Raw genomic sequence first — 25357 nt, forward strand, 5'->3', positions numbered from 1 at the left:
AACTGACACAGTAACCGCACGCTTGGCCTCAGTCTTGCCACTGGAGCCATGTATTACCAGCAATGGAGAACCATGGTGTCATATTGGCTACAGCCCAGCCAGTGCAGTTCTTCCTGGCTGTGATAGCATGGTGGAGATCTGTGTCGTCTTGCATCACCTGACGACACTATTCTCTATAGCTACAATGTGTAAAGTTTTATCATAAAGTTTTATTTATATTTTTTGTGGTAAATGAGTTGATAAATTATAGACTGTAGAGTTTAACAAATTAACTTTTGCCTATTAGGAGTCGCGTCTAAAATAAAAGTGCTTTTCTGTTGACAGTAAATGGGCAAAAGGGTCACGGCAAGTAGACGCAAATTAGCTGTGATTTATTCTGTCCTGCTTTATTGCTTTCCATTCTAAGATGAGCAGTAATTGCTGGTTTGCTTTCATATCGTGTGCAATTTAATAATTGACCCGAATGTAGGGCATTCATGTTACAGGCAAGACTTGCACAAAACAAGTTTTTATAGACACATTCAATACAACTTCTCATTTTTCTTTATTTTTTTATTTTTTTTATTTTTTTTTTTAATTTTATTTATTTATTTTTTTTATGTAGATTGTGAGCTCCACATAGAGCTCACAATGTACATTTTTTCCTATCAGTATGTCTTTTTTTGGAATATGGGATGGAAATCCATGCAAACACGGGGAGAACATACAAACTCCTTGCAGATGGTTTTATGCCCTTGGTGGGATTTGAACACCAGGACTCCAGCGCTGCAAGGCTGCAGTGCTAACCACTGAGCCACCGTGTGGCCCCATAACTTCTCATTTTTCTTAAAGAAACAGATACATAAACTCAAAACTGAAAGCACCAGCTGACTTGGATTCCTGATTTTTGGTGGATTCTACGGTGGAGACGACAATACAGATGTGAATCTAGCCTCAAATTCCTATTTTATCCTGTTGTTTGTCTGTTTTACTAAGACGTGTTGCTTGGGCTAGTGGATACGTTTTGTTAACCACTTAAAATTTGTCTAATTGAACTTACAAATTCTTGTGAGAGAATGTTCCTACTACACTGTGTCATGTGAAGCAAGCGATGGTATGTCACATGTTGCAGCTGATACAGTTAAAGTACAACATTTAAAGAATTGCAGTTCTCAATAGCGTGACATACTGCTAAGACTACTAGGCATGAGTTTGGTTTTACTAATTCTGAAGTCACAAACAGCACCAAACATGCACTGCCTCAGTGGGACACATTTATCAATGTGTTTGCGCTTGATTTTGTCATGAGCTTTGCCTTTTTGTCGGATTTATTAAGTGTTTGTCTTGAGATTTCCCTATCCGACACTTTGATTTTGATGAGACAAGTAGACTTGTCTGCTAAGGCGAACACATGTTCGCCAGATTTATTATTTGGGCCTATTTAAATGATGATAATAATTAGATGCAAATCCATTCCATTCTAGGACACGCATACAAAACCGTGCAAACTACAGAACACAACTGCACAGGTATAAGACACACAAAACCATGCAAAGTTAGCAGATTTAAAATTTACATCAATTTTTCAAAATTATATTCAATTATTGCTATCAAATCCTAAAATGCATTGCCAACTCAAGTGGATAATGCATGGCTGCAGGATTCTTCAAGCATGCAGAGCAGAGGCATAGCTAGCGAGGGGAAGAGGGTGCGGCGGACCTGGCCACACTCTTCTTTTCAGAATGTTTTGGGGTTTTTTTTGGTTTTTTTTAGATTTTGTGGATAAAGTTTGCTCTAGGACTGAAAAATCAGAGGACTCTCTTCATAAGACAAACTTCATAGGAACAGTGTTCTGAGAGATGATGCAGTGAACTCCGACGTGTGAAGCACTACTGTACTGAAATTACATAAATTTGTGAGATAGTTACAGGAACGCTGCAGCCATTGTGGGGCTCAATGAATCGTAACTCACTGTGATGCTGTGACCTCCATTTTCATGGTCATGGTTCATCTGTGCTTCACGGATAGAACACAATTGTATGAATAAACCCTTAAAGGGGCTCTATCAGCAAAATTATGCTGATAGAGCCCCACATATGCGTGAGTAGCCTTTTAAAAGGCTATTCAGGCACCTCTAAAGTTATATTAAACTACCGCCCCCCCCCCCATTTTAAAATAAAACCCTAAAAAAATATGTTACTCTTATCTATTGTGCACGGTGGGCGGGCATTCAGGGTCCGACGTCATCTTCAGCCACACCTCCTCTTCCAGCGATGTCCTCAGGTCCCGTTTTCCTACAGCGCTCGTGAACTGTCATTGATAAAAAATGGTGCATGCGCAGTAGTAGTAGTAGCAGCATGCTACTGCGCATGCACCCGTGCCATTTTTTATCAATGGCATTTCGGGAGCGCTGGAGGAAGTCTGGACCAGAGGACATCGCTGGAAGAGGAGGACCCTGAATGCCCGCCCACCGTGCACGGTAGATAAGATTAACATATATTATTTTATTTTTTTTATAGGGTTTTATTTTAAAACGGATGGGGGGGGGGGTAGTTTAATATAACTATAGCGGTGCTTGAATAGCTATAGGCTAATTTTGCTGAGAGTCCCTTTAAGTTAGCCGTGCACATTAAATGCCTATTGGACAAATGCTTGTTCAGCCAAAAGCTCTTCCTCTCTACCCTTTGTCATTCACGAATATGTTCTACTTGGCGAAAGGAGAATAAGTCACTGTCATAGACCTTTAACACCAATTTATCTCCCTTGAGATAGGGTCAACTTAACCATAGGGCAAAATGTGAGTCTCAGCAGGCCCTCTGCAGCGGGAGGTCTTATCCTATGTCCCAGACTTGTTACACCAGGGGTGCCCAATACGTCGATCGCGATCTACCGGTCAATCGCAATGGACGTATGGGTCGATCGTGGGATGCAGCCAGGCATCCCGCTGTCTGCTTCTTCACATCGCAGGCTGAGAGTTATCTCTGGACACTGGCAGCCCCTCCTGCCAGTGTCCGTAGATGGCTCTCAGCCTGCGCTGTGAACAATCACTTGCAGGCCGCTCTTAGGGATGGAGGGGGCCGGGAAGCTGCTTCTTCACAGCGCAGGCTGAGAGTCATCTACGGACACTGGCAGGCGCGGCTGCCGCAGCCCCAGCCTGCCACTGTCCAGAGATAACTCTCAGCCTGCGATGTGAAGAAGCAGACAGCGGGGATGCCTGGGCGGCCACCTCTCACGATGCGCCTTTCTGACCTTTCCTTTGAAAGCGTTGACAGTATGCATTGGGTGCCAGTAGTTTTAGCAATGATATCCCTTCACTATCATAAGGGCGATCCTTAGAGCTCAGCGTCCTCTCCCCCTCTGACAGTACACGGCTATGGAAGAGGCATGTTCCTCATAGCCCAGCAATGACACTAGGCTGTAAGGCCTGCCCTTCTGATGGTGGAGAGAGATCTTTGTTGAAACAAGCGACACTAATATCTTTAGCATCAGGACACATACCAGGAAAATTGACAGTGCGCTGTATTCAGCATACTGACAGCTTCCCAGTAGTATATAATACCACTGGCGCCAGAGGATGTAGGAGGTCCTCTTTAAATGAAAAAAAAAAAAATATCTCAAGTCATGTCTGTCCTAATATGTGGCGTTGTGGTGTGTGGCCTATAAGGGGTCTATTACCATATCTACATGTATTACCACTGTGATATATTTCTCCAAGTTGTCGGCAGTCCAACATATAGTAATGGTGCGCAAGCTGCTTGTAAGACAAGTAACAGCACACGTAGAAAGAGTTTCATTGATCCAGTACCATTAAGGCTAAAATTCAATCTCTCTATTTCACATATTTTAAAAGCTTATTGGTACATAGCACCCTACACGTTTCAAGGCTCAATATTGCCCTTACTCAAGGCTAAATCCTAGAATTATTAAAACTTACCAATGCACAACATAATGCAAATCCCATGATATGAATCAGCTGAGGTATGTGACATCATCCTGCCACCACTGACTCTAAATACAGAGATTTAGATACAGAAATAGACTATACAAGATAACCATCTCAACAACAGACATCATGTGTATATAGACCCTGGCAGTCACTATGAATGATTCGTTGACTTAGTATAGACTATTGCTACCCATCTAGTATCGAATGTAAGGTCACTCGCCACATTACTTGTAACAGGTATGGTGTAATATACTTCAGATTACATTCTGTACATTCAATTATAGATGTGGATTTTCTAGGTAGGAAAATCTCATCTTGCGAACTCAAAGCATGTTTGAAAGTGTCTAAAACCCTTGACAGATGTGGTGTAAGGCGTGCTAAACAGTTTTTGGTGCAACTCTAGCACATTTTGCTTCTTAAATCTCCCACTTTTTGTACTGTGCTTGACAAGCAAGCTTTGCTTACAATGCCCCAATCTGCACGAAAATTGTTGAGTAATTGTAGGACAAAACTTTGGGGGCATTGTAAGCCAACCAATACGAATCAGCATGAATCTCTAATGTAGCTCATTTTTAGACCGTCTGCTCTAAATTTATGTTGTCTAAATATTAGACAGTATTAGTAAATCTGCCCCAATGTGCGTATTACTGTGCATTTTATTGTGCCAATACTCATGGACATTGCCAGGGCATTGCTTTAAAACCTAGACAATGGGGACAGTTGGTAACTATACTTACTTGCCAGACTTGCAGATTGTTTTCCTTCAGATTAATGAAAAAATACGTCTAAATAAACCAAATAAACCATGAATAAAGCCAGTTTCTCCAGCTCTGCAGAAGTTGGGCCGTGATACTGTAAATAGCGCCTATTGAAGATCAGCACTTAATTAAAACAGCCCCTGTTATTAACTATACTTAGAGCGCAGCGGATAAAGGGAGGGAATCACAGAAATGATGAGTCATTTTGATGTAATAATTTCAGCTGCTATCTAATCAGTAAAAGAATCGTTCTGCATAATTATACGGTGCTTGATGTCTGAATAGGGCCAGAAACGTGTCTCGTGTGCAGCTCTGAACCATGTGCTTAAGAGAATTAAAAAAAACCTTTTGCAGCCTGTAGGGTAAATTGTATCACTAGTATTAAGAGTTGTAATAAGTACTTGCATTGAAATTAAAAAAAAAAAAATAGTAGCTGCTGTTATACAGAAAAGTCCTATTAATAGCCAAGCATTAACTATACAGAGTACAGTATAGCAACTTCTGGAATTTTGTATGAACAGAAACATATTTCTACTGCAAATATTGCAGGTCATTGAAAGCTGGTTTACCTAAACTTTCAGGAATAAACAAGTATCAGGTGAAACAGACTGAACCTAACCTCTTACATAGAACTGTTGGTCTGTAGGCTTTGCATTTCAATTACCTACCATTATGTCTAAAGGCGCCTATACACATTAGACCAGGCATGTACAAAGCCCGATACGGGGGGCCAATTGCAGCCTGTGTTCAAATTTCCACTGGCCAGCAACCTCTGTCATACAATCAATAATATGACACAAGAGAAAAAGCAGGACTTTGGAGCAAACATTTAATTAATGACCCAATACGGCTATGGGTGGAGGGTGGGGGGCAGCAAAGGGGCCACTGTATGGTCATGCAGTGACCCCTTCACTGTTTACCCCTGCCTTCATTCAGTGGCCATTTCACTGGTCCCTTTACTGTATGGGAACAAGTTATGGGGCCATTATATTGTGTGGGGGGAAATAACATCCTGGAAGGTCTTTGAGAGCTGAAGAGTAAGCATGTTCAGCTGCAGAGTATCAGTTCTGCATTTGGTTGTTATTACTTCTTCTATTTAATGCAGATCGACAGTACTATATGCTTTTTGTTTTTATGAGAGAGGAGGGCGTTTTCTAGTAGTAGTTACTTGTAGCAAAAAAAGAGGGTACCGTTTTAATTCTTATGGTTAATTTGGTAAATAAGACCTGTACCGTGTGACTGGCCTGTAGTGATGCCCCTTTGCTTCTTCTCAAAAATTAAATAGGACCTTTCACCACTTCCACCATTTCCAACTCTTTGTATCCTGCTCCTCTGATTTTGGGTAGTTGGAATTCTCTAACCTGGAATTCTGAGCAAACATTTCTGTTAGGGAGCGTACAAACTACCTTCGGTGTCAGCTGCTAATGTCCGTTCAAAATCTTGCGCGGAGACTAGCTGTGTCCGTGACATTTTGCATTGATTTAAATGGACATCAGGTGTGTCCTTAACTGTCCGTTCCCAAAGATGTCCGACTTTTCAAGCGGACAGCAAAAACCTACATGTCTGGTTTAGCTGCCCACTTGAAAAGTCGGACATCTTTGGAACGAACAGTTAAGGACACCCGAACGCACCCGATGTCCATTTAAATCAATGCAAAATGTCACGGACACAGCTAGTGTCCGATGCTAATGTCCGCAAAAGATTTTGAACGGACACTAGCTGTTGGACACCGACGGTAGTGTGAACGCTCCCTTGGTTTCAGAACACAATATGCGTATTAGGCTCTCTACTGTGTGGTGGGCAGTTCTGGGCAGGAGCAGACAGAGACCACCCACATAACAGTAGAGAGCCTAATTAGTATATTAGGTGCGGAAATTAACAGCATTGATTTCCCAGTAAGGGTGGGGACTAGAGAAAAAATATTCCAAATGCAGTTGAAGTTGGTGGAGGTGGTGGTAGGTCCTCTTCAACATGTACTTAATTTAATCATTAATATATTGAAATGAACCGCCTGTCATTCTCCTGCTACACCAAACGAACATGGAGCGGGATAGCCCAAACACAAATAGTGGGCAACCCACTCACTGGTCATTGATTGTGAATTCAACAGTAGAGATGAACTTTACTTTTATTCGTACATAAGCACAACACGATTCGAGTAAAAACGGTTTCTCAATTGCATAAAATAGTGAATGGTCAAAAATAACACACAGAAATTAATTTCATATGCAAATAAATAGATAAAAATAGATAAAATTATATATAACAAAAAGGTGAAACAATCTTACAGAAACGGGATCAATAAATATGACACCCCATTAGGACTCATAAGCATATTGGATCATTCTCTGTGATAAGAAGACCCAAGCAGGATTTTCCCCGGAAGAAAGCATAATGAAATAACAAAAAGAAGAGAGGGTCTGTTCACACACAGTTTTTTGGCAGTTAATTTTGGCGCTAGTTAGTAGCGGAAAAAAGAAGCGAGCTGCCCTATCTTGCCACGGCTGACTTTTCTGTGGCGCAAGACTCCCTCTCGATTAGGCCCATTAATTCGGGCCTAATCTGTCGCATAATGTTGCGATGGGATACCCGGCATTGTCGCGGCTAGCCGCGCAGTATGTTCACACGCAGAAGCCATTTACCGCCGTGTGAACTTACCCTCATAGTGAACTGGCCAGAAGGCTAATCACATATGGGCATAAGTGTATATATGTATACACACATATTTCAAATAGGCATCGGTTTGAGAATCATCACATACTGTGAAGAATAGGACGGCCAACCGAAGAAGGGAATACATATACAGATATATACAAATGAATATAAATACACACACCCTTATACGCACCCATATATATATATACACGTGCATACCCACACACATCTGAAAGGGAACCCTTATACATAGAGTACATGAAAGGGACCCACTGTGAAACTTGAACTGTGTGAAACAAAGAAAATTATGTGTGTGTGCGTGTGAATCCAAACAATTACAGGAGAGATGTTGACCCTCTAGGTGTATTCTCCTGCTACAGCCATTGTATATATCTCATAATTTCTAAATAGACTGTGAGTGCTATTATTTTACAGCACTTACAGGTTAAATATTCTCTAATTTTATTGACTTCTGTGATCTCATGTAACTGTTGGGGAATCAGTGACCGCAGACATTGCTGAAACTAATGAAAACCCAAGTAGTAATGTTGTATAAGCCCTGACTCTCCCTTGTGAAACATGAACGTAATGCCTGTTAGAATCACAAGCATTTGGACCACACCTTATTTTATGCATGGGATTGTTTATTAAATTACCTAAAGAAGCATAAAATGACTGATTTTCATGATAAAAATCACAATTGTGTGGTCAGTAAGCAAGACTTCTGACTTCTCTATTTACCCACACTCCGATGCAGACTTACTAAATTGCTCATGTATACCGCCTTCCCGACATCCGCCGTAATAGTATGGTGAATGTCAAGTATTTCAGTATAGCAGCAGCTCAGGAACTGCACTTCCTGGGAACCTGAAGTGATCGCGGGCATCAACCCCCTCCTCGGCGCCCTCACCTTTTTTTTTTTTTTTTTTTCCATTCAATCTTTTCATGCTTCTAATTTTTTTTTTTAACAATCACATGCATAAAATAAGATGTGGTCTGAATGCTTGTGATCTAACAGGCATTAGATTCATGTTTCATAAGGGAGAGTCATACAACATTACTACTTGGGTTTTCATTAGTTTCAGTAATGTCTGCGGTCACTGATTCCCCAAGAGTTTATAGATAGATAAAAAAAAAATAAGATTTTTTGTTGTTTTGCCTCTGATAAAAAAAAATTAAAAATTGATCAAAGCAATAGATATTCCCACAAATGGTAGAACTAAAAAGTACACCTGGCCCCACAAAAAGACACACTATACAAAGAAATATAAAAAAGTTGTGTCGACTTTAAGAAAAAAAAATTTTTGCAAAGTTTTAGATCTTTAATGGGTTTAGTAAATTAAAAGTATATAACTTTGATATCACCAGAATTGTACCAAAAAATAGAATACAGGTGATATGTCATTTTGGCTACAGAGTGAACACTGTAGAAAGTCTCACAAACACATTTTTTTCTCCAATTCCAACCAATTCAGAATTTTTTTTTCCAGTTTCCCAGTACATTGTACAGAATAAGAAATGGTACCATTATGAAGAATAATTTGTCTAACAAACATTAAGCTGTGAATGGAGAAATAAAAAGTTTGGAAGGCGTGGAATCAAAATCGAAAATGTCAACAGCAGGAAGGGGCTAAACAGTACTCTTGGGAGTGGCCGAAAGACAAACAGGTTAGGTAGCACTGTCCAGCATAGTTGTGGATTTGCTGGTATATTAGGGTTAATTGTCCTGTTGCATAATCCAGTTTTAGGCAAGCTTTAGTTGTAGGATACATAACCTCACATTTGACTTTAAAATACTTTAGTATACAGCGGAGTTCATGGTCGAGTCAATGACTGCAAGATGCCCGCCCAAATCATCATGTCTGCTTCTCTATACTTAACAGTTGGTATGAGGGATATCATACAAATGTTAACTTAACCAAATCCAACCCTAAATAATTGTTAGGATTGGGTCCCACAGGGTTCACTCTCTGCGCACAGCGCTACCGGCAGGTCAATCTAACCCTCAGCCTCATGTAGTGAGGTGTCTGGAGTGTAAGTCCAGCTTTCGGCCCACTGAGCATGCTCAGACCTATTGGAGCCGCTCACAGGCTAAGTGCCATTTCTCACCCACTGGGCATGAGCGGTGAGGTCACTACCACCGCCCCTACTGGGCGGGGACTTCCCTGTAAAAAGTGTGAGCCGACGCCCGCCCAGCGCTCACACTTTGAATCAGATTGAATGAAGTTTGTTCATAACAGTAGGTTAGGGCTAGCTCCAGTATTAAGGCAGATGTCAGACTAGGCCTCTGTGTGGGGTTTTCCTTATCCTCTATCTGCTCTATAGTTTAGTACCAGTAAATCCTGAACTGCCAGCTTTACACCAGGGCTAGGAGCAATAGACATTGTTCCAACCTGTAGAGTTGCAGCAGGTTTGGTCTCTCAGCCCCTCTATACTGTCAAACTTCCTTTATTCTCCTGGCTGTTGCAGGAGCATGTTTAGTTGCTGACCTGGGGTGACTGTTAACCCTTGGCAGCCTTGCGGTTTCAGCTGTACTGTGCACCTGTCCGGTGAGGTTAACTGGCAGGGCTTTCTTGCAGCTAGTTCACTTTAAGTATAGCATCACTTGTCTGCCAGTGCAGTGCAGTTTTAACTGGTAGCACATAGTTCAGACATACAGCCGCCCACCAGTGGGCCTGTGGATCTCGCTGCAGTGTCTTGCAAACTAGAGGTTCTGTTGTTTAAAATAATTATTTTTAAAATGTACACAGAACCGTAACAATAATCCGCAATAAGGAACAGAAAATAAACTGGGTTTTTACCACTTGAATGACCAAGGGTAGTGACTTTAGTGAGGGGAGATCCGTGGCCAGTGCCGACATACTAAACATAGTGTGTGGATTCAGGGATAGATATGGCCCATTCCTTTCCCTATTACACTGTACCTGAGGCCTATGCCACCCTAAAGAACCTAGCTTTGGAGCCAAGCCCTTAATGACTGAAGCCCAGAAAGAAACCTGACCTTTAATGCACCAGACCCCGTGTTGTCCCTATTATTATTATTATTATTATTATTATTTATTTATATAGCACCATTAATTCCATGGTGCTTTACATTTGGGGGTTATATACAATACACAGAATATACAGGTAGATATAATACTAACAATGACTGACTGGCACAGTGGGGTAGAGGGCCCTGCCCGCGAGGGCTTACAATCTATGAGGGAAGGGGGTAGAGACAGAAGGAGAGGGGAAGACTGTACAGATGGCAGTGTGGTGATAGTGTTATTGGAGGTTGTAGGCCTTCCTGAATAGGTGAGTCTTCAGGGCCTTTTTGAAGCCTGTGATTGTGGGGGTCAGTCTTATGTGTCTTGGTAAGGAGTTCCAGAGTATGGGAGATGAACGGGAGAAATCTTGGAGGCGGTTGTGTGAGGAGCGGATGAGAGCAGAGTAGGAGTAGGAGGTCATTGGAGGATCTGAGGTTACGTGTGGGCAGGTAGCGTGAGATTAGTTCAGAGATATATGCAGGGGCCAGGTTGTGGATGGCTTTGTGTGTTAGCGTTAGTAGCTTGAACTCAATTCGCTGGGCTATGGGTAGCCAGTGGAGGGACTGGCAGAGGGGAGCAGCTGATGAAGATCGGGGGGTGAGGTGGATTAAGCGAGCAGCGCAGTTTAGGGTGGACTGGAGGGGGGCGAGGGTGTTAGCTGGGAGTCCATGGAGAAGGGTGTTGCAGTAGTCTAGGCGGGAGATTATGAGGGCCTGGACGAGCATCTTGGTAGTTTCCTGGGTGAGGAAGGGGCGAATTCAGTGGATGTTCTTGAGCTGGAGGCGGCAGGAGGTGTTGAGGGCTTGAATATGTGGCTTGAAGGATAGTTCAGAGTCCAGGGTTACCCCGAGGCATCGGGCCTGTGGGACAGGGGTAATTGTGGACCCTATCTCACAAATTATTATACAGCGCCTACAAGTAATATTCAACCCCCTGCCTATTTAGCAGGTTTGATAAGATGCAAATAAGTTAGAACCTTCAAACTTCAAACAAGAGCAGGATTTATTAACAGATGCATAAATCTTACAAACCAAAAAGTTATGTTGCTCAGTTAAATTTTAATAAATTTTAAACATAAAAGTGTGGGTCAATTATTATTCAACCCCTAGGTTTAATATTTTGTGGAATAACCCTTGTTTGCAATTACAGCTAATAATCGTCTTTTATAAGACCTGATCAGGCCGGCACAGGTCTCTGGAGTTATCTTGGCCCACTCCTCCATGCAGATCTTCTCCAAGTTATCTAGGTTCTTTGGGTGTCTCATGTGGACTTTAATCTTGAGCTCCTTACACAAGTTTTCAATTGGGTTAAGGTCAGGAGACTGACTAGGCCACTGCAACACCTTGATTTTTTCCCTCTTGAACCAGGCCTTGGTTTTCTTGGCTGTGTGCTTTGGGTCGTTGTCTTGTTGGAAGATGAAATGACGACCCATCTTAAGATCCTTGATGGAGGAGCGGAGGTTCTTGGCCAAAATCTCCAGGTAGGCCGTGCTATCCATCTTCCCATGGATGCGGACCAGATGGCCAGGCCCCTTGGCTGAGAAGCAGCCCCACAGCATGATGCTGCCACCACCATGCTTGACTGTAGGGATGGTATTCTTGGGGTCGTATGCAGTGCCATCCAGTCTCCAAACGTCACGTGTGTGGTTGGCACCAAAGATCTCGATCTTGGTCTCATCAGACCAGAGAACCTTGAACCAGTCTGTCTCAGAGTCCTCCAAGTGATCATGAGCAAACTGTAGACGACCTTTGACATGACGCTTTGAAAGTAAAGGTACCTTACGGGCTCGTCTGGAACGGAGACCATTGCAGTGGAGTACGTTACTTATGGTATTGACTGAAACCAATGTCCCTACTGCCATGAGATCTTCCCGGAGCTCCTTCCTTGTTGTCCTTGGGTTAGCCTTGACTCTTCGGACAAGCCTGGCCTCGGCACAGGAGGAAACTTTCAAAGGCTGTCCAGGCCGTGGAAGGCTAACAGTAGTTCCATAAGCCTTCCACTTCCGGATGATGCTCCCAACAGTGGAGACAGGTAGGCCCAACTCCTTGGAAAGGGTTTTGTACCCCTTGCAAGCCTTGTGACCCTCCACGATCTTGTCTCTGATGGCCTTGGAATGCTCCTTTGTCTTTCCCATGTTGACCATGTATGAGTGCTGTTCACAAGTTTGGGGAGGGTCTTAAATAGTCAGAAAAGGCTGGAAAAAGAGATAATTAATCCAAACATGTGAAGCTCATTGTTCTTTGTGCCTGAACTACTTCTTAATACTTTAGGGGAACCAAACAGAATTCTGGTGGTTTGAGGGGTTGAATAATAAATGACCCTCTGAATAAACTTTTCACAATTTTAAAAAAAATTAAACAAAGAAATAACATTCTTTTTTGCTGCAGAGCATTTCACACTTCCAGGCTGATCTACAGTCCAAATGTCACAATGCCAAGTTAATTCAGAATGTGTAAACCTGCTAAATCTCCAGGGGGTTGAATAATACTTGTAGGCACTGTAAGTCATACAAATACAGTCCTAACCTGCATGTTTTGCTAAAACTGTATATGACACTTCAGGGAGCAACAAAATATAAAAAGACCTGCAAATACTAGCAATAACTGAGTAGACCAGGTAAAGAAGCAAAAACACAGACGCATCTTAAAGAGGTTTACATGGCCCCACCACACTGAAGTACTTTTGGCAAGTAGGGTCAAGTGTATAGGATAACTTTCAAGTGTCCTTGGTTCTCAATATGTGCTATATGTAACCACAGGAGGTACATGACAGGATCCGGACCACTGAAGAGGCACGCACTCACAGGAGGTACATGGTACTTCTCTAGCTTGCAGATGAGCTGGGACTAGGGGATGCCTTGTGATGCCCTCTTGGCTTCTTATAGCACAGTTCTAGTCGGCTATAATGGAGCATTTTTCTTGGGTCCGTCAAGTATAGAAGCTTATGTTTAGGTGCCGTTATGAATGATGCAACTTTTATAGTTCTGGTATAACTGAGGTTTATCAGCCACTTCACTGTACAATTTGGTGATGAACTAGCCATGAGCTGGAACTAACATTACATACAGCAGGTATATGAACAGCACAGACCCTAAAAAGCCATGAGACGCAGATTATAAATATTAAAGCAGTCAATGTCCACATTAAAGTGTTACAGGACTCTGAGAAAGAGTACTGAGCTGTACATCAGGATACATATGTCTTTACTGCATAATAGACCAACATAAAAGGGCTAGCATGAAGCGAGGTACATATAGCCATGGCAAATGTTACTTTGACTCTGCCAGCCAAGTAAGATGTTGAATTGCTGCAATGAATCACATGGAAATGTGTATAAAAAAGTAATATATTGTAGTATCAAAAAAAAGCTAGCAATTTGTGTAGCCGTGAAATGCATTCCATTGCACACGGATTAACATTGTGCAGCACATCTTGTGACTCGCTTGTGAATAAGATGCTGAAAGTCCAGCTAGTACATTGCTCTGTCCCTGCATACAATGGCCATGTTTGTATTGGCATGTTTGCCTTAAATAATATTGAGATTTTCCTCAATAATGAATGCAAAGCAAGTGAGCAAGGTCATATGAGCACATAAAAATAGAACCAGATCAGGCAGGGAGATTTCTTTGAACGATTTCTCGAAGACTTCGGTGCAGAACTGGAGGTGGGCCTGGGAGATTTTTCAAAAAAATCAAGGGTTTTTTTTTTTAAGCTTATTGGTGATTTTCAATTTCATCTTAATTTTCTTTTTGCTGAAACAGATTTAAAATAACGTTCAGTAGTTGGCACAGGGAGAAGGATTTGGATATATCTGATGCAGGCTTTGTCATTCCATCAGCCAACTATTGACTACAGTGAAGACAATGTTGATCATGGCTGACAGCTGAAGAAGAAAGCCTGCATGGAATATTGTATATCAGACTCTGGGCCGGTGCTAACATCGATTTCACAATTCTGAATTTAGAATTGAGCTGCTTTGAAATGGTAAATAAATCAAACTAATTTGATAAAAACCTAAACTCTAGCGGGAAGTAGATAGACCGTTCTCATTCCAGCTAGAAGTATCAGTTACTCTTTGTCTTATTACTGAGCGCTCCTTGAATAATAAATAAAGCGGCAGTGAATGCTAAGCCTAGAAATGAATGCTAACATTAAACCAGAAGTATACTTGCCCTTAATGCCAGTCATGCATGATCCCCCGGATATAGCCCCTTTATGGCTTACTGCAAGGAAGATCTCCAGCCAGTTGTCTTACAGCCAAAAAAAAAGAACCGTGATGAGTTGGACGGAGACTTGGCTTCTGAGACCAGCAGAGATTAACATTTATAGATCTGTTTTAACTGTAATATGAAATAAAAGCAGATCAAATGAAAGGAAGAGATTAAAGATGGAAGGATTGGGATTTTTTTTATTTTTTTTTATGCGTTTTCTGCCTCTAATGTACTGTAAAGGGCTATTTAGGACATCACTGTGCATTTACCTAGTAACAGCCACCAGCAGAAAACATGGCCGAGCTCCATGAGCCATTTCACACAATATACTAAGGAATTACTAATGCTACACAATATGTGTCACGAACCATATGACCTAAAGTTTTGCAGAAGTAAGATGGTTGCTAGGTCCAGTACTAGATGGTAAATAGTTGGGTCTAGGGAGTTTATGAATGTGCCCCTATGTCTATCCTGCTCATTATTTTAGCACTAGTGGATTTGCCAAGTTTGCAAGAAATTTCTTTTTTACAGTGCGTGGTGCAATGTGACTTGGGGTTGACAGACCAAACATTTTTATTAGTAGAAAAACATGTCTTCTCAATATGGGGTCATAATTGCCACATATTACCAAATAGATTTGGCAGCTTAAAAAAAAACAAGGAGGGAAATTTAGCAAATCCTGCGCTCCAAAATTCTTGTATTTTACGAAAAAAAAATGCAATGTAGACTTTAAAAATTCCCCTTATAAAATCTCCACAATATCTTCAGGGCCTGTTCACACAGCAGAATCTGCTGATGATGATTTTGCAACAGATTCTGCCCCAAAATCAGCTGTAGATTCTGCCCTGATGTTGCCTTCCATTGTTTTCAATGGGAAGTGCCAATAGTGCATCAGGTGGCGGGGAGCCAGGGGATGGAAAGTGAAGAGGAATCTGAGACTATTGTCCACCTAAAATTCCTCTTCATTTTTCGATGTATAAACGGAACCTTTGGCTAATGGGTTGACTAGATGGGGCTTCCCCTTTATGAGAGGAAAGATAATAATGATGTAAGAGTCCAGGGGCTTTTCAGTATGATGAAAAGTACAAACTGTACTCCGTATTTCTTGTGTATGTGCAGTCATCTTATTCACCTCACACGGCAAACTAATGATCTCTCCTTTTATATGAAGCAGGTTTTCTATTGCATTATGTGTTGGTCTTCCATCATCTCGTGTTACTAACTAGACTACACCCAGATCAATGAATATAATGTAGGCAAGCATTCTCAAAGCAAGGATTATCCTTGAAATTGTGTTTCATGACCCATCTTAACCCTTAGCGTAGTCAGCAGTCGTAATCTGTGTACTAAATGGATTAGCATGTATTCCCTGACTTCACGGTGCTGCTCAGAATAACAAAGATGTCTGAAATATTTCTACAATAACTTAGTGAAGCAAAGACTTGTGAAGTGTTGGATGTAACTGTTGCAGAACTCTTCTTGGTAAAACGCGACCTTTCTCTTTTTAAGAGACTGTTTTTGCTATGATTTGGAGGTGTCAGTATCTCCGTTCATGCTGCATATAAAAATCACATTCCCATCTGTGTTTATGACTAGTGATATCTCCATATTTTTTTTTTTTTATTATAGCTAGAGTTTATAATCTTTGAAGTATGTAAAAGCTGTGAATCTCCGTGTTAGTAATACCAGAACTATTTCTTAGGTTGTATATAATTGGAGCTACAGCCATTTCAATTGACCATCCCCTTTGGCCGTCCACTGTTCGTAGAGTAGTCTGAGAAGCTGAGAATAGGAATTAGAGGATCAATGCCAAAGAGATTCAAGTCATCCAGGATTTTAGTTATGCATTATGCATGTTTTGTGAATTTAGGGATCAATCTAACTATAAACTAATCTTCATATTAAACTGTCTTAAAGGGACACACTAGTTTGTAGCCATAGATCGTGATGTCACTTTTGTGAGTTTCTGAATAATAAATAGAGCAATGTCTGCATGAACTGCAGCATAGTAATAATCCAGGAATGTACAGGGAGAAGACACTGAATCCTCTCCAGTCTACATCCTAAGGTAAGGTAATTTGACCCTTAAGGCCAGTTTACAGACCTTTTCATCTTGCAAATAGTGTGTGTATGTATTTCCTTACTGTACTCTGTTCGGAGACCCAGACTCGCTGTTCTCTATGATGCTGTGAGTCAATGCCTCACCCTTAGACTACTGTCATGCACTGTGATCATGGTGGGACGACAGTGACTCACAGCCTCAGGGATAACTACAGATGGAACTGTAAGTCCAGTGTCAGGGTCTGGGGTTGCTTGGTGGGGTGGCATAGACACAAAAATCCAGATTCTTTAGTCCAAAACAAAGGCAGAGTTTTATTTTCACTCAAAAATATAGTGCAGCAACAAAAGCAAACAATTCAAAAAGAAATCCCTGGCTGGCTAGGCTCTAACTAAACATAGACTAGGTTACTTCACCTAGAATAACAGAAATCAAAAGCCAGTTGAATCACTCAGGACAAAGCTCCAAAAATATGACCTCTTTCTTTGGCTCTCCAGCTAAGCTCTGCCCCCAGTCTGCTGCTGGAGCTGGCTTCTTAAGCTCCCTTGATGAGCAGACTCTCTGCAGCTAAGTCGCTGCCAGTACGGTTGCGCACCCGCCAGAGATCAAAACAGAAAAAAGAACGAATTAAACAGCGGAATTCCCTGGCCAGGCGAAGCAGCGGGGGGAGCACCAGATAGAGTTAGTCTATCAGAGTGTTCAGAAAAAAACAAATTAAAATCACCACCCAACAGCAGGGCCGAGCCAGAGAAGGCCTGCAGTTTCCGCAGCACCCTTTTGAGGAAGGGGATTTGGGAGGAGTTAGGGGCATATAAGTTACCTAGAACAATGGGTCGGCCATGAAGGAGGTCCTCAAGAATAATATAACGCCCGTCAGGATGAAGGTGCGAGGCAGAGATCGAGATCAGGCAGGAGCGAGAAAGCAAAATGGCCACCCCTCCTTTCCTACGAGTATTATACGCCGAGTATGCAATGGGGAAGTAAGGAAGAGCAAAATTAAAATTGCCCGTGTGGTCAAAATAGGTTTCCTGGAGAAAAGCAACATCCACCCCCAGGGAACGCAATTCCCGGAGGACCAAACGCCGCGTAGCATTAGAGCCCAGGCCCTTGACATTCAACGTAATACACTTCGCCACGGCACAGTAAAAAAGGAGAAGATACCAGCAAATGTAAAAGAGGTAATGTACAAGCAGATCTTACCCAGTCCGCAGAGAAGGAGGCCAGTCAAGTAAGTTCAGTGGGCATCTATATGAGTTGGCAGACTCCAGATCTGAGGAAGGGAAGGGGAAGAGGGAAGGAACAAACTAGAAAAAAAAACAAGCAATACGGCATCAACAATCCGTGTTATGGACAGGACTCAATCTCCTGGCCCGGGGGCAATCAACCGGAGGGCAGCAGCAGGCTTCAGAGCGGTGTTAGAGCCCGGGGAGAGCCGCGATGGAGCTGGCTGCGGCGGTGCGACCTGCAAAGATGGCCACCACCTCGTGGTAGGCCGGGTTAAGGAAGCCGGCAGGACCAGGTAGGAGCTGATTCCCCGGCTGTTTAGGCACACTGGAGGGGGCCACGGTCCCTGAGGAGGGAAGCCCCGATGTTTTTCTCCCCATAGTGGCTGGATGCTGGCAGATTTAGGTCTGGATTACTGCAGGCAGGACAGGAGCAGAGTTGAAACACGTCCGGCTACGCCCCACGGCCCAGGCCACGTTCCCCTCCTGTTTTGCTTTTTATAATGTACTATAGACATACAAGCACCTTTCTTCTGTTATTTTTGGAATTTGACCATTATTATTAGTATTTTCTACCACAGAAGAAAAACTTGCATATGCTTCTTCACTGTACACTGCAGTCTTATGCTCTATTCACACAAAAGTTGCATCCATTTTTTGTGGCCATCTTTCACCCAATGGGCACCCATTTTATGGATCCCACATACATTTCCGTGAGGGATTCATGAAAACAGCTAAAAGTAGGACATGACCTATATTTTGACGGTCTATGGCAACAGACTCACATTTACTGAAATCGCTACCATGTGACATGTTTAAAAAAACAAACAAAAAAAAACGCAGGTCACAGGGCTATTATTCACAGTTGTGTGAATGAATCCTTACAACAAATCCTGTGTTTAACATGTCTTTATCTTACAAGTATCTGCTTACAATTGTTTATGAATCTTTAACTTCTGATATAATCGGGCTGCACCTATGTGTTGCCTGAGCAAGACATAAGACTTGTATCTACCAAACTAATAAATCAAATTTGGTTTTTTTTTTCAGAATTAGAATGGAGAGTGTTCTGATTTACGTTTTAAGCATACCTCCTGTTAAATTAAATGTTTCCTTTTTCTACAATAAAAAAAATCAGTTTAAAAAATATAGCCAAAAAGGGCTGCCATCACGGGCAGAAAAAGACCCCCAGACCTGCTTAAATTCCCTCATTCACATACATTCTTCAGCCCTCCAAACTAATTTCAGATTGTGAGTACTTGAACTTGTTTACTTTTTCACTAAAACACTTTCCTCCGTGGGGTCTCCAAAATCTGTCACTGTTCCAGATGTGGTCCCATTTGCGTTCTATATAGCGGAATCACAATCTTTATCCTAAATACCTCTAGTTATAGAGCCAAGCATCCTGTTTGCTTTAGCTGCCGTCTTCCCTAATTTTGTTTCTGCCTTTCATTGGAAGCCATAACCATTTTATTTTCCTACTGACTAGCTTGTTAAAGTCTTACTTTTGCAAGATGAGCTATATTTTTTTATTGATCCCATTCTGCAATACATGCAACACTTTGATCATTTTTATACTGAGGCCATACATCATGGAAAACAGCATTTTTGGATGTTATAAAAATGCAAAAGAAAAAAAGAGTTACATCTTTTCTTCAAAGTGAATGAGATTCTGTTTAATCTCACCCACACATTGTGGGGAAAAATCCACTGTAGAGAACTTGAACTTTAAGGGTGCATTCACACTGAGTAAATGCTAGCTTATTCTGAACGTAAAACACGTTCAGAATAAGCGGCGTCTAAAGCAGCTCCATTCATTTCTATGGGAGCCGGCATACGAGCGCTCCCCATAGAAATGAATGGGCTGCTTCTTTCACTCCAAGCAGTCCCATTGAAGTGAATGAGGAGTGCCGGCGTATACGGCAAGCTCTGCTCATGCCGGAGCGTACACGCTGGCACTTCCCATTCACTTCAATGGGACTGCTCGCAGTGAAAGAAGCAGCCCATTCATTTCTATGGGGAGCGCTCGTATGCCGGCTCCCATAGAGATGAATGGAGCTGCTTTAGACGCCGCTTATTCTGAACGTGTTTTACGTTCAGAATAAGCTAGCGTTTACTCAGTGTGAATGCACCCTAACTGTCACCAACCACTTAGCCCTTTAGATGCTGCAGTCACTATTGACTGCGGCATCTAAGGGGTAAAACACCCATGATGGAAGTACACAGGTGTTGCAGCAAAATGTCGGCTGTATATTACTGGCACTCACTGCTAATGCCGCCAGCTCATCTCCTGTAATATGTCATGATGGTATAATCTGCTACTTGCTATGAAGTATTTTTACATAATGGTGCAAGAAGGGGATAAAAAAAGACCTTTTAATTGCTGACCTATGCTTAGGATAGGTCATCAATTAACAATCTGTGGGGATCCGACACCCGACAATGACAATAGATTAGCTAATTGGCTTCACAGGCCATGTGACTTCAAATTCAGGAGTGACATGGCCTGATCACTGGTCTTTCCATTCACATGAATGGGATGAGCTGCGATACCACGCATAGCTGCTGCAAAAGTTTACAGCGCTGTGCTTGGCAAGTTCTGAAGAGGCTGCAGTGCTCTCCTGAATACTGCAACTTTCTCAAACAGTTGATCGGCATCAGATCACTACTGGTCAGTAATTTATGAGCGAAGTCCTGGAAAGCCCCTTTAAGCCACCTGTGATCTCTAACTAGTTCTCAAATTAAAATTGGCACATTGCATATAATGGCATATGAAACACCAGTGAATTCCCTTTATGCATATTATCCCCCAAATTGCACTCCATTACTACAAATTTTTGTAATGACTTTTTTTTTTTCTTTTATAGGACAAGAGAGGTTTGGTAATATGACAAGAGTGTACTACAAGGAGGCAGTGGGTGCCTTTGTGGTTTTTGATGTGACTAGAGGATCCACCTTTGAAGCCGTCACGAAGTGGAAATCCGACCTGGATAGCAAACTTCACCTTCCTGGTGGTGGTCCCATACCTGCCATTCTTCTTGCCAATAAATGTGATCAAAAAAGGGAGAGCGTCATGCAGAGCTCCTCTCAGATGGACCACTTCTGTAAAGAAAATGGTTTTGTTGCATGCTTTGAAACCTCTGCAAAGGTAACTCCTTTCAGAAATGTATCAGAATTTCTTGAACAAATGATGATAAAGTACTAGATTTCTTTTTAATTGACATTAGCACTGACTTTTATACATTAGATATACCTCACTGATCTTAGTATGACTGGCCAACCATGTAGTGCGCAATGGGGCCCTTCTGACTCTCTAAAATAAGTTTCGGGCATGACGAATTTCAACATTTCCAGTCTTAGTGTTTTGTTTTTTTTTTTAAATGAGAACACAGACAGCTTATTCTCCTCTCCTGAATACATGCTTGCATGTAAAGATGTGCGGGGGATCAGGAAAGATTTCCATTGGCAAATTAGCCAGTAACCGCTAATAGCAAAAATGGGAGTGGCCTTTTCAAGGGGCATAGCCTTTATAAAAAAGCACCGCTAAATATATTCCCATCCCTATATCATTTCAGACCCAGATTGTTCATGGTTAAATAAACTATTGGACCATTTTAATTTATGACATGTAATGATCACTATAAAGATGTTTGTTTTATTGTGTTTAGTGATGCCAAATATGTCTATTACTTACCTAGTCATTAAATAAAGTGCACTACTATGTATTAGCAATTTCCAAGTAAAATAACATTAGTCACGGTCAGGGCTGCCCGGCTGGTACTCAAGAGATGGAAACCTGCACAGTCAACAAACTGCCAGCACCAGACGTTTAAACCCTTAGGGAAAGGAACTCCTTCCTGGTGAAATGGGATTGCAAACAAGATTGCAGGGGTCAATGCCTTTATATGGTATCTGGCTGTCAGAACACAACAGGCAGTATAATGTACTACATAGGGAGTGAAATGCAGTATAAAGCTAATCAGAAGATAAAAATTAGTATAAAACAAAATGAAATAAAACTTTAAAAATATAGAAAAAAAAACCCAGCACAAACCATAACATTAATAAAACTCCACATTAATCCCACATCCCAAAATGTTTAATTAAAAAAAACAAAAAAACCATAACACACATTATATATTGCCACATCTGTAAGGACCTGATTAATACAACTGGTTATGCCGCAATTGTCTGTTGGCACCCAGATAAAAAAAAAAAACATAAGAAACTGTGATCAAAAAGTGTTGCAGTCCCCAAAATGGAATTAATAAAAATCTCTGCTCTTCTCACAAAAATAAGCCCTCACACAAATCCGTTAGCAAAAAAAAAAATAATTAAGGAAATAGTTTTTACTTAGCAACAGTGCTGTTCGCAAAATTTATCAAGTGTTTTAGACACTTTTCCACCTTGTGGAACATGACCTTATGGAAAAGGGTGCAACCTTGTGTGGAAACTATTCACCTCAAGAACTTTTTTAGAGATTCTACCATTAAAATCAATTTTATTTTTTTGTCGATCACACGTAGGAATAGCCTTAAAAAAGGCTATTCTTCTCCTACCTTTAAATGTCTTCTCCACGCTGCCGTTTGCTGGAAATCCCGGTTTGCGTCGGTATGCAAATGAGTTATCTCGCAGCAATGAGAGTGGTCCGTAATGCTGTGAGAGAACTCTCCAGCGCTGCCTCCAACTTCTTCAGGAACGGCCTCTCTGCGCGTCTTCTTCCAGAGCTGGGTTCAAACTTCTAGGCCTCGGGCAGAGCCGACTGCGCATGCCCACAGGCCACAAGAAAATGGCCGCTTACTCATTGTGTAAGCGGCCATTTTTCTTGTGGCCATGGGCATGTGCAGTCGGCTCAGCCCGAGGTTTAGAAATTTGACCCCCAGCGCCGGAAGAAGACGCACAGAGAGGTCGTCCTGAAGAAGATGGAGGCGGCGCTAGAGAGTTCTCTCGCAGCATTGGGGACGCCCCCAGTGCTGCAAGAGAGCTCATTTGCATACCAACGTAAACCAGGATTTCTACCAAACGGTGGCCCGGAGAAGACATCTAAAGGTAGGAGAAAAATAGCCTTTCTTAAGGCTATTCCTACGTGTGATCAACAAAAAATTTGATTTTAGTGGTATAATCCCTTTAAGCCAGTTTAAAGAAACAATACACCAGACTTCTCAAACGGCAATAGAACTGAGCTGTAGTAACCAGGAATGACCACCGTACCCTGTACAAAGCCTTGTACACATCTGGCAATCACTGTACAAGTGTGCCATTTATGACAACCACAATTTTTGCTATTAACTCTGGTGCCAGAAGTCCAGCCCCTACTTCTGATCTGATATTGAGGTACGATTCTATGGATGGGTCATCAATATCTAAGTTCTGGAAACCCCTTTGAAGTCACCTTGACATACAAGAATCCTGGTGAATCCCTTGTGTAACTCAACTTCAATGTTGGACCTGAAAAGGATAGAAAAAAATACCTTCTCCAGCATGCCTTGTAAAAATTAACTTTTACTGTAACATCTTTAAAAACGTACAAACATGGATCCCGTTTGAAATAATGACAAACAAATTGGTTTACGTGTTTCGGGATGTGGCGAGTGGTCCCTTAGTCATAGCTCTTTAGTTGGAGTCGTTCCTTTGGGTAGAGCAATGCAGTGAGTGTTTTTTTGCACAGGTTACCTGAAAAGAATTACCTTTTTTGCCTTTGCTTCTGGGCTCATAAAATATTTTTCTAAAACTTTAGTAGGAATCAAGTAGGGAGAAGTATAGTCAATAATAAAACCTGTACCTCAAAAAGCAGCTGGATGCTGTCTAGTGTTGGATATCAGCATGTGCCCTGTTCTAATACAAGTCCCATATGATAAATTCAGTGACTATTCATTTTATAGGATGTACATAGGACAGATGCAGGTTCCCCCATCCCAATTGGGTAGGTAGCTTCTGACCAAGGTATCTGGATGGAGGGTCTTTGTAGAGGTAACCACATAATGTATGTCTCTTCATGCATTTCCATGGAAGTCATGGAAACTGACAAACAATTACTCCAAGAGTTAGAACTGAACTGAACGAGAAATATACCAGCCGCCATCTCCATGAACTCCCCACCTGGATATGGCAGATAGCAGCTGCTGGGCTGACTAAGGATAATTCTGGAGATCTATGAGAATCTCAGAGGTGGATCCTGTTCTGGTCATGTTTGGCTCACAGGGGTGAGACATCAGACCATTATGGCATATCCTGTTTGATGTTTTTAACAATTACTTTTTTGATTTGTTACAAAGACTTTTTTACTTGGCTTTATATATGTACAGACTGCCAGCAATAATAATGAATTAATTATACATTGTGTTTCAGGATAACGTTAACATTGAAGAAGCCGCTCGATGCTTGGTAGATAACATCCTTACAAACTTCAAGAACTTTCCAGCGGAGGAAAATGATGTCAGCAGTGTCCAGCTTGACCAGGAATCCGCGCCAGCAGAACTCAAATCCCAATGCTGTTAACACTGAGCAATAGTGATGGAGAAAGCTGGAACCTGACAATAAGACTTCTGCAAAATGCTGCTTCTCCCGATACTTCATGTACTCTGAGACAGTTTACAGGATTGTTCTTCTTTATGTAGGATGTATCAATATTGTAAATGGTAAGAAACGTGGCTTGCAAAGGTCAAGTTTATAGTCAGTTGCTGTGAGACGCAGGTAGTTGTTCATTTATAGCGAAGCATTTTCTTAAAACCGGGAACATCCTGTTGGTTTTATATTACCTTTGTGAAGAACAATGTTGCGTTTCCTGTTCCTATGACTTTATATAATGTTTGAAGATGTCATCTGAGATATTTTGTGCCTGGTTGGGCTCTGAGATTGAAAACTACTGCCATTATTGTTGCTTAGCACCATTTACCATTCCTGTTTGTTTTATAGTCCACTATATTGTTAATGGTACAGCTTGCCACACGAAGAATATTCATGTTATTCTATACGATCCTGTTTGAGAACTTAATGGTGGAATGTTCTGGTGGATCGGTATTGAAATGATGTATTGCAGAAGCACATTGTAACCTGTACTGTTTGTGTAGATTTCTAAGAAACAATATCTGACTGGTTTCTATTGGTTATTAAACACTTGTGATAAAATGTTTTGGGTTATCTTATGTTTTTTTAACAGCTAAGACAGTCTACGAATAGATGAAAGTGTAGGCAATCATGACATTATAAACCTGCACATATGAAGCTACAAGTACACTCACCGGCCACTTTATTAGGTACACCTGTCCAACTGCTCGTTAACACTTAATTTCTAATCAGCCAATCACATGGCGGCAACTCAGTGCATTTAGGCATGTAGACATGGTCAAGACAATCTCCTGCAGTTCAAACCGAGCATCAGTATGGGGAAGAAAGGTGATTTGAGTGCCTTTGAACGTGGCATGGTTGTTGGTGCCAGAAGGGCTGGTCTGAGTATTTCAGAAACTGCTGATCTACTGGGATTTTCACGCACAACCAT

At 41.6% G+C, this 25357-nt stretch overlaps 1 protein-coding gene across 1 annotated transcript in view; it reads left to right on the plus strand.

The window, feature by feature from the left end:
• The window catches only part of RAB32 (RAB32, member RAS oncogene family), a 39943-nt gene extending 15012 nt beyond the window's left edge, over window positions 1-24931 (plus strand). The window contains exons 2-3 of the mRNA XM_075267648.1: window positions 20727-21007; window positions 24208-24931. Of these exons, the coding sequence (XP_075123749.1) occupies window positions 20727-21007; window positions 24208-24357 (431 nt within the window). The 3' untranslated portion in view covers window positions 24358-24931. The remainder of the gene's footprint in view (window positions 1-20726; window positions 21008-24207) is intronic.
• Window positions 24932-25357: the final 426 nt, after the last annotated feature.

The sequence above is a fragment of the Leptodactylus fuscus genome, chromosome 3, assembly GCF_031893055.1.
Source record: "Leptodactylus fuscus isolate aLepFus1 chromosome 3, aLepFus1.hap2, whole genome shotgun sequence".
Lineage (NCBI taxonomy): Eukaryota > Metazoa > Chordata > Amphibia > Anura > Leptodactylidae > Leptodactylus > Leptodactylus fuscus.